Source organism: Convolutriloba macropyga, chromosome 14, assembly GCF_964194025.1.
Source record: "Convolutriloba macropyga chromosome 14, txConMacr16.3, whole genome shotgun sequence".
Taxonomy (NCBI): Eukaryota; Metazoa; Xenacoelomorpha; order Acoela; family Convolutidae; genus Convolutriloba; species Convolutriloba macropyga.
Window position 1 is genome coordinate 31,847,717 of NC_134481.1, and position 11,036 is coordinate 31,858,752.

An 11,036-nucleotide genomic window follows, 5' to 3' on the forward strand; every position below is an offset into this window, starting at 1 on the left:
AATATGATTTTGTGAATCCTTGTCTAATTGAGTTGATAAAAAAATCGTTCAAGCATTTGATTCCGCATTTTACAAGGTCGGAGGGCAATTCTTGGATATTTCTATGAACTATAGTCGCTATAGCTTTCGGAGCCACAGCTTTTAAAATCAACATGATGTAAAGCATGTAACTGTATGCATGTATATTGTAAAACTGTCAAAAATGAAAAAATTAGTAGTTTGTAAATTTTGAGTTGATTAAACTCGGTTGAGTAGTATGCTTCCATTTTAACATCTGCTCTCAAAAATTCTGTCATTTCACTGTTGGAGTTGTTACTCTTTTTCAATCTGCTCGTCGTATGGCAGTTTGTGCTGCTTTTTCGCTAATACATTCTCAATTAACTCTGCTCAGCTTTTTCCCTCTATTTGAAGTTTTCAATAATTATGCTCAGGTGCATGTGGTCTTATATGTGCAGTGAACTCCGCGTTCTCATCCAAATGCATGCAATGTTACATAAAAACATCCAGTTTTTTCATTTAAAAAAACTGAATTATTACATTCATAAACAAATGAAAAGTTTCGTTTCTCATCTCAAGCTACTGTTGTAATTGTGTTAACTTATAAATAACTTCGACTTAAAATTTGAAAACCATGCTAATGGAACTGATATTGACTTTTTAAATGGGAAACGAACCGACGGAAAATCACGGTTTTGGAAAGTGGATCTGGGATGCACATTCTTTTTTCCGCAGCTTCTTTTATTTATTTCACTTGATGTAAAAGAGTAACTCATCATGTAACTTATCAGTTTGCTAATTAGAGAAGTCTTCATCTTAAAATGAGGACTTCATCATCATTGGTCCTACTTTTGAAACTCTGTGGGCGTCTTCATTTTAGAAGTTTTGTTTAAGTTGTGCACTATTTCAATGGCGAGCAGAGTCATGTAATAAGTACGGAATAATGGAAAATGCAAAATTGATGACTTGGTCACACGATTTTTTTGCACACCCGACAGAAGCTTCAATTATATCTGACCAGACTGGTTCCTGAAAATTCAGAGAATTTAGGAAGATTGTATTTAGAATTACCCAGAACTTCACCTGCAAAAAAATCGAGTTAAACCTACCTGAAAATTTTTTTAGCAAATTTTAGGTAGAAACACCGAAATTTTTTGTTGGTAAATTCCTAGGAGGGTATAACTGTAAACTCTAGGGAACTTAGAGATAATTTTATCTTGAATTCAGGCGATCTAATGCTTTTAGTTAGATTCTATGTGGGTTGCATTAAAGAACAATTAACTTGCAAAATCTAATAAACTTCCCTGCATTTATAATCAATTCGACACCGAGTTTTTTAGATTGCAAAAGAAAATACATTAAGTTAACAAGCTAGGTGCTGATTATAGAACGCTGCACAGTCTTGCATCAGAAGCCATCACGAGTTGGTAATCTTCAAATTAGAGGATTTTTTGAATCCCGAACAAACAAGCTTTAGAAAGCGAACATGAACTTAACAGGTGTTCATGATTCAACAAAAATATTAAGATAAATTCAAGATATATGTCTAGATGAAAACGAGAAGGAAAAATAGCTGAAAAAACGAGGGCTGCAAATAATTGCGGAAAAGAACTAGACCCACGCTGCCGAATCTATGTGAACAAAGAAATTTTTCAATTGACAACTTTATAAACTTTCAATTTCACTGACTAAACTACTCGGGAAGTCAAAGCCAAACTAATCTTTTCCTGAAAAACACTCGACAAAAAACGAAGTATCAGCAAGCCACTGCAAGTATCGGGAAAAACACAAGCACCAATCACAAAAAAAATCGACGATATCCGAGAAAGTTCGGACGAATTGCTTTCAAACGATTAGCCAGGTTGTGGCTTCGATAGTTTAAGATTTGCAAGCCTATCTTCACTGGGTGGGAGCGGGAAAATGGGGTGGGGACGAGAAGGTGCGATTTGGGGCGGTAAGGTGCATTAACGGCGGAGGGGGATCCAAACCACTTAAAAATTTTCTTTTGCATCGTAATCTCACGCCTAATTTTGCATCGTAACACCCCCTTCAAATCAAGAATTAATGTCTCCTCAATGTTTCGTTGAATTGCATGATTAGAGACTAGCAAGGTACTAAAAACAACTGCTTGTTGACGAAATGCCCTAGGGCTTGACCAGTTTATTCCGTTCTCAAGACGAGAATTCGGTGATCGTACAAAAAATTGGTAGTACAAAAAATGAAATCAAAAAAGAAAAAGACAAGCAGGACTAATCTAATTGCGACAATTTTTGTTTGCGAACAATTAAACACAACCGCCAGATGCAAAACTAAATTTTTGTAACTAAAAAGAACAATAACCCCCGAGGTAACCTGTTTAACCGTGCATAAATAGCGCAAAATACTATTCTTCTCAGCCAACAACAGGAGGTGGTACAATCCACTATGTGGCTGCTCATTTAAGGAGCAGCAATAATGCCCACAGCTTCTAATTCTTTGACGAAATAAATATTGCACACTAGTTTTAAAAATATATTTGTTACCAGCATTGGACCGCAAAAGAGATACTTACCGCTTCAAGGTAACGTACGATGTCTTGACATTTTAATTTTTTGAGTGATAGGAGAGTGGTTACTATGAAGCTAATTTGATCCAGTATTTCATGTTCCGCAAACTAGCAGTAGTGTTCATTTGTCAAATTAAGCCAACAAAAGTCATGGTGACATAAATATAGACTAAATACATATGCTTGCACTATTCAGAGAAATATTGTGATATAAATTGCACAATTTTTTTCATCGATGATTTCATCATGATTGGATTTCTAAGTAAATGAGGCCTATTGCAGCTGATTGATCAGAGCACCTTTGGAATGCAAATTAGTGGGAATAAAATGAAGCGTTTAGTTGCGCAAATTTTTGAAGCAATGAATGAGAAAATTACATCGGTTAAACGACACTCAAATTAGCGAACAAGTCTAAGAATTCAGTAAAAATTTGGCAATGAAAGGAATAGAAAAAGATCTTGTCAAAAACAAACCGTGGAAACTATACTTTTTCAATATTTTTTACTGGGGCTCATCATTGAAAATTTTACGGTTATTAAGTTTATTTTTTCAAACAAATTGTTGAAGGTCCAACTACAGCTGTTAGTCCTTTATCGGCAAGTTGTTGTTTCTTTATAATTATAATTTCAAACATGTATGTCTGATACGGCGCAAATTGAAACTAATAATTTAATCGCTTCTGACAAGAACTTCGAAACAAGAACTACCTGCACGATGGAGCAATACATACTGACATCAATCATCATCGTGCACAAACCAAATATCGTCTGAATCGTCAACCGGCAACTGCTCGATGTCATTACAGGTTACCCTGGAACCCCCCACAGTAGTTATGGCATTCTGACGGTCAATGTCGCTCTGTGAAGAACAACCAAAAGGATACTGCAGCTTTTCGCTTCTCATGTTTGGGGTTGGCTTCGAGGTAGAATCAACTGCTGCGGGGCTTGAGGCCGCCTTTTTAGTTACGGTCACTGAAGAACTGGCGGCTCCACTGCCACTCGTGTTGGCAGACTGTTCTCGAGTCCTTTCATACCGATCAAGTACCAAGCCAATCACTTCTTGAGTTGCGCTGTTTAATTCACTCATGGCTTCATCAGAATAGAGAACAGTGGGGTAACTCGTCGTGATATGAACTTTGTTCTTCACAGTCACCACAATGTAGTTAATGCAGTAAATAAATCTCGATATGTCGATGGCCGCAATCAGAGATTGAATGTCGACATGTTTGGGATCCGAATCAACTCTACCGAGATTTGAGAAGCCAGCGAACGACGTGCGCCCTTCCGAGAAATCTTTGCTTTTGATCAAACTGAAAAGCCGTTTCGCTTTTACAGGATCAGCAAAAGCCTGCAGATAGTAAGCAACTGATTTAAGTGTCACCATGCTAGCTGATCGCTTCCTGATAATCTCCGTTATGATTTTGCCCTGAGTTTTCGAGTATTCAGTAAGGCAATCTGCTATAAAGGTCAAGTTCTGGGCAGTAGAACTGCCAGTCAAATTAGTCGCATCGTTCTGACCAGCTGCTGTAGTCCCTGCAGTCGTGGACCGTCGTTTACTCTTGTTCTTGAATCTCTTCTCGTTAAAGGCGTGAGCCAAAAACAGCACAGGCATCGTTGCGCCGATGTAGTTAGTCACATACTTCGTCCGATTCGCGTAGCTGTCCTAGAACAATTCAAATGAAATCCACAGTTTTCCAATTAGCATAGGTGAGCATTTAGGTACACTGATTTACAATATTGAGAAAAGTTTAATATATTGAATACTTTGGGCTGGAAATATAACAACCGCAATCGTTAAATAAAAACTTTCAGTCGAGTAAGACAATTATAATTTACCTATAATGTACAAAGGACCGAAACTGTTCTAACTCGATCCATTTCTACTAAACAGCTGGCAAATTGCCAGATAATAGCCACGATAGCTTCGTAGGTCCGCAGTCTAAGGTTTTTTAAAAAAAAAAATAAATTTCTTTTCAATAACTGCTCAGAAGTTTTATTTTGATGAAGAATATGTATAATTTACTGCTGCTTCTATTAGCTGCTCTTAAACAAACTTCAGTTCAGTTAGAGTGCCACACACTCACTTGACATTATCTCCTTAAAAAAGTAAATAAAAGTCAATATAAGAGAGTGAGAAAGTCAATTTTGTGATTGAAAAGACACACGTGACCTCATTTGAACGTAACAAAAATCTCGACGATGAAAAAAAACATAGCAGAACAAGTCCTGACACAGTCCAAAGAAATTGTATTGACTAAACAAAAGAATAGACCTAGAATGCACAATAAACGGATTGGGAAAATCACTAAAAAAACCCACCGAAAATTAAAAAGCAAAAAACAAATTCAAATTGCCGCATGTGAACAATTAACCCACAATCCAGAAGGTGAATTTTAATCTCAGCGTTTTCACATTATACTTTGAAAATGGAGTGAAAAAATTAGACGCCGCAAAACAGAACGCCTTTTCGCTCCATTTCCTGTTTCAGCGTGACCAAAATCACTTATCAAATTTGACTTCAAAACATAGCCGGAAGAATACCAAAACGTACGGGAGTAGAAAATTGACCAACTTCACTGACCTAATGAACATTCTAAATAAGTTAACAGAACAACAATATTTGAACAATAGCAGAAAATGAGAAAGCTGACAAAAACTGAAATCGCATCTAAAAAAATTACTTTTAGTAGCGACCCAAAAAAATATTGTGAAAAATCATTTAGACCTTCTGAAAAAAAGTTGCCTACGTCAAAATATCATGCGACAGACAATCAAAAAAATGTTTTCATAGAGAAAATCGAGGAAAGGGAATGACAAAAGACAAACTGGAAAAACAATACTCTCTAGGAAAACATAATTTCCTCCTCTGCAATATCAGTCATGCAGCCAATACTTGTCACAGAAAAGCTGAATAATAATTAAAACACGCGAACAAAAACGTGACTAAAATTAGGAAGTTGTCGAAATTATTTCCGTGAAAATTGCCAAATCTAGCCTTCATAGTAGCAACACCTATAGAATAGCTCTCAAGCAAAACTACCCCAACAAGAAAAAAATCAGAACAGAGACCAAAAAAATGAGGTTAAAGAGCAAAACTACAGCGATGAGAATAGAGTCAGAATAAAGACAAAGTCAAAAACAGACAAAAATTGCATATTTTCTTTTCAAATTTACTAAATTTTCATCAATAAAAACAACTCAAATCAAATCAATAAAATTTAAAGACCAATAAAACTGGTAGAACAACTAAACATATATTACCCAACTCTCCAAATGCTATAAAAAAATTAAAGAGGAATACAGAAACTGCTGAAAAGGCAAGCGAAAACTGCTAAAAAAAAGCGAAAGGGTAAAAAAAATCAGCTGAAAATTTGACCCAATCTGGAACTTTTTCATTCAGACGGCCTAACATAGTTCCAAACACACTATTCCTACTTGGGACAATAGAGAGAAACACCTTTTACTGAAGAAATAGGTGTTAAAACTAAAGACCTGCTTCGAAGCCGTACCTGATCAAAGAATTTTGATCGCTTAGCCATAACTTTTTACTCCGTCTCGCTTTCTCTCAAAAAACGACATGAACAGAAAGCCACTCACTCACTCACTCACTCACTCACTCACTCACTCACTCACTCACTCACTCACTCACTCACTCACTCACTCACTCTCTCTCTCTCTCTCTCTCTCTCTCTTCTGCGCCTCAAATCGTATAGCCGTTTGAAAAACACTTAATATTGGCAACGTTTTAGAAAATTTGCCCATTCACTCAATGTGTTAAGAATTTTTGTCATTTTTCTTGTTTTTTTTTACTTTTTTGGGCCGATGGAATTTCTTTAAGGCTTAAAGATAACAAACTGAATAGTTGTTTAGCGAGTGAAAATTGATTTTGAAGATAATAACATCAAGGACTGTTTCATGTCTTTAAGAATTTTTGTCTTTCGCTTTTTTAAATATCGCTGTTATTCAGCAGATAAATTCTTTTGAAGACCGCAGTGGCAACGGCTTGTTTTTTAAAGATAATATTTTCAACAAATTATTAACAAAATTTCAACAAAAGTTTTTTAGTGTTCCAAGTTTTTAAGTTTTTGTTGTTTTCCCTGTCGTTTCTTATGTATCAGGAAAAAGTCCAGTAAGAAATAAATCTATCATTTCTTGCGCCCTCGCTTGTAAGAAAACAATTTTTGATTTTCATTCTATCAACAGAAATCAAAAGTTTGAAAAACAATTTTTTATATTTTTATTAGATGTGAATTTTTTTTTGTATGTTGGGCTCGCACTTGTCAGTTAGCTGCTGCTGTAAGTCGATTTTGCAACATGTAATCAGTGCTTCGGCCATTTAAGTGTTTCATTTAAATTAGTTTACTTCTGATCACTTTTTGTTTTACATAAGTCAAGTTTGATTTCATATTTACATCACTCTCTGTTTTAACTGAATAGAATTTCTGTCATTTTACAAAATGAATTACGCAATATGTTGAATCAAGTAAGGTTCTAAGTAGTAAAATCAAGCGAAACCGGATTAACCGAAAAAACGCGGCAATTAAGTCATAGTGCATTAGTTTATCAAAGTTCATTTAAGCGATTGCTTTACGGCATCATTTTTAAGACTAATAGCATTCAATTGTGAAGCCGAATTCAGAACAGTTGTGTAATCTAACTTAAAATGAACAACACAAATAAAGATACTTTTTGACACAGAAAAAGTTGGTAAATTTGTAAGTTTTTCGACTTTCTTTTTCTATCCCGTTGGCCTCGAAGGGGGTCAGCGATTGCTATTTTCCGGAAATCTGCTGGCTGCGCTTTTACTTTAGTCACAAGCTGCTGAAATTTCTCATCAAATGAGAAGGCTAGAATGAGTCTGCGCAATATTTCAGCAATATTTTTAAACCAAATTAATTGCAGAGCAAGACAAATGTGTTATTCACTTATTAATGGGAATGTGGATTCAAATGCCTGTCTTTCAAAATTCCCGATAGGGAAAAGCAAATCATTTAAAAAAATTTCAACGAAAGTGTTGAAAAAGCAATTTTTTGGGAAACGAATGTTTATAATAGATTGTCATGTATGATTTAATTGTGTTTAACAAGCGAGGGTAAAACATAACGAGCTATACATCTCCAAAACGGAGAAAAACCGATCAAAAAGAGAAGAATTAAAGGGGAAAATCTGTTAAATTTTCATATTTTCCGAAAATAGTGAAGTCAAAAGAAAAATATTCCGAGAGGCAGAAGACTAAGGCAAAAAAAAAACAAATTTTAAAATTTCTTTAAATTTTGCCTATTTTCTATAACTAAAACAAAACTATAGTCGACATTAGGGAAATCGAGAAGCCATACAAAAACCTACATCATAAAACATAGCTGGCAGATTGCCAGAAAATAGCCGCAATAGATTCGTAGATCGGCAGTCTAAAAAACAGTAAGACCGACCAAAAAAATTCGTCTTTTCATTGAAGGCTGATCTGTTATATTTTGATTAAAAATCCGTATAAGTTTTTGCTGCCTCTTAGCTGCTCTCAAATAACCTTCATTTAGAGTGACACACACACACACACACACACACACACACACACACACACACACACACACACACACCCATTTGACCTTCTCTTTGAATTAAAGTAAATAAAAGTCAATTTCAAATTGATGAAGTCATTTTTGAGAGTGAGGTAGGTCAAGTGTGACCAAAAATTTAATCAGGCGCATGAACAAAAAACTCGCTCCACTAAGAGCGAAAAATGACGTCACACATGCAGTTCAGTTGAAATTGCATGCACGAATGAACAAAAAGTGGCTGTGACGTCATATGGTCGTAACAAAAATCATGAAATAAAAAACCAAGAGAAGGCCAATAATAGCCCCAGCTATCGCTGTGCGGCTATTAAAAATTTAGCACCTAAATTATTTAGCGCCTAAATATCCTTTGAGAAACTGACGGCGGCCATTAATCAAATTGAAAAAATACATCACAAGTTTTTCTGAGATATAGATATCTTTTAATTCTATTGGCTTGATTTTGTAGGCATTGAATTACGGACTCTTGAGAAATACAGAAAAATCATACTTTGAAATACATTCTGGTATCTCTCAGGCAGTCGAATGCAAGCAATTTTGTGGGCCACTCGAATCCCTTAAAGGCATATTTCATCATTCCCATAGATAGAAGAGCCATCAAGAATCCACTGAACGATAGTCGGTTTTCTTTCCTGAACTTCTGAAAGAGGTCTAAGTGTCGTTCGTCCATAACAAAGTACTGGTAAGCAACACCTGAAACTTCTGACTTGTCTTTTTCACTAGTCCAAGTTCTGGGTTTGAACTTATCCAGCCGTAGCATATTCTGCACTGGGTAGTAGTTAGGAAGACTCTTCTTAAAGGAAGTGAAAGTCTCCACGAAACGAATTCCCACAGAAGCACATTGGCGGAGGACCCACACAAATTTTGCTTCTGGAACCAAGTCTTCGTACGGAGCTGATAACCCAATCGGTTCAATAACAGGAAGTTTGTGAGTGGAAATGTATTCACTGAAACGCGTAAAAAAAATAATCAGAGAGAGAGAGAACACTATTAATGTATAGGAATAGATGTCGCTAAAGATACAATAAGTGTAAATGATTTATGGAGAAACACAAAGTTTTTATTGAAGTTTAACTGGTCACAGGTCATTTGAAGCGGAAGTCACGCCATGTGCTAGCTTTTTGGATAGGAACTGCTTTTGACTCGTCTATCAAAAAATTTTCAATCGACTTTTGCATGCCTGTAAACTTACACTTGTATCTCGCAGGTACAATGATAGTGAGTTCCGCTTCAACGATACATGATTAAAGAATGGTTTAGAGGAAGAAACAGATGAAACATTCCCTACAAAAATTATTTGGTTAGTGCGCTTGTTAATCCAATAGCTGGCCGTAGGTAATTTAAGCTGTTGATGAAAGGCTCTTTTCATATTCCTAATGTATTGGAAGTAGTACGTTTAAGTTTTCAACTCGATCAGCTGTCTTATACCGATTATATTTTTACGTTTTCTTAATTCATTTGACTACTTGATATTAGAACGAAAAAATACACATTACCAAGGTACTAAACTTGTATTTTGAAGTCTTCAGCGTTGTTCTCCGTACACTCACCGCTAGTCCAACAATTATAGTGAATCTAATGAAATGCAAACCTGATTATGTGTCCAAAGTCTTGGAACAGTGACATAGCTCCAACTCCATCTAAGAACCCATGATTACATCGGAAACTGATAAGAAAGCTCGAATATGCCTGCATACTAAATTCACTGGAACTTTCAGCAAGTGGGCCAAACCTAATGCACCAAAGCTGAGAACCATATGGATAGAGTGCACATAATTCATCGCAGAGGAACTCTTCTGTGAACTTCTTCTTGTCATGCAGTTCCTCCAGTTGAATAACATTGAATGTTTCTTCTCTGGATGCCTCCCGCCAGAAGAGACACTAAAACAAGGAAAAACTAAAGAAGAATTCGTACTCAAATCCTGGTTCAGGTTCTCAACACTGTCTCACCTTATTTTTCAATATGAATTGCAGTCTCAGAATTTGATATTTTTGATAGAGTAGCTCGAAGAGTGACATAAAATCTGCACATGTGATAGGCCGGCCCAAATTAACCTGCATAACACAACCAATTGTTGCGCCTCCATTGTTAGAAATGTTATTGAACGCGGTTTCGGGACCACTGCATTTTCGAATAATTGAGTTCTGCTCATGGTCTCCACCATTCTTAACCTCAGATGACATATCTGAGATACAAACAGCGTTAAACAAGACACAGTTGAGATCACATTATTAAGTTCCTGAAAACAAAACGAAGTAAAAAGTAATATAAGCACGGTAAAGAGTTGTAGTAACATATGTATTAGCAGTAGTATAGACATTGGAGAATTTACGAGTGCATGAGCCTTCAAAAGTCATCTGGCTTGATTTTTTAGTACAGATTAAAGCTCCCACAGGACCATAAGATCCGCCATGTCTTTAGGCGATGAAATCGTTGTTGCACATAGCAAAGTGGTCGAGAAATAGTTTTGTAAACCACTTCTTGTTTTTATTTCCGCATTTTCGAGGAGCTTCTGAGGAAATCGTGTAGCATTGATGCACGGACCTGAAACCTTTCACCGGACTTTTTGAGAGGTGTCCAGCGGTAATCCAGTTCTTAGAAGTTTGTAGAAGTGTTTGGACTTAGAGATTTTGGCTGCGCAATTTTTGTTTTGGAAAGCTAGAAGAAACAAAAGGGTCATTTAGTAGTAGTAGTAGTTCAGGCTTCTGCAATGCACGGGTTGAAGCACCCTTATTGATCGTTATAAATGAGATAGTTTCGAAATAGGGCTACAGTTTTTGCACAGACAGCAAATTCTCCAATTGCACATGTCAATTTCCTTAAAACTTCTAAAAAAGAATTTCCAATAAATGTCGCAGACCCGATATTTTTGTTGTCTGTAAGGTCTGTGTGTTTGTTGACAATATTATAGAGATAGGCTG

General features: G+C 36.1%; 1 protein-coding gene across 1 annotated transcript; it reads right to left on the reverse strand.

Annotated features, from left to right (window-relative positions):
• Window positions 1–683: 683 nt before the first annotated feature.
• On the reverse strand, window positions 684–10,549 carry LOC142353010 (uncharacterized). The gene is made up of 4 exons (XM_075405192.1): window positions 10,065–10,549; window positions 9,706–9,995; window positions 8,605–9,061; window positions 684–4,204 (listed from the first exon to the last, which is right to left on the reverse strand). Exons 1-4 carry the CDS (start codon window positions 10,296–10,298, stop codon window positions 3,278–3,280), a joined length of 1,908 nt encoding a protein of 635 aa, XP_075261307.1. The 5' UTR covers window positions 10,299–10,549; the 3' UTR covers window positions 684–3,277.
• Between the last annotated feature and the right edge of the window lie 487 nt (window positions 10,550–11,036).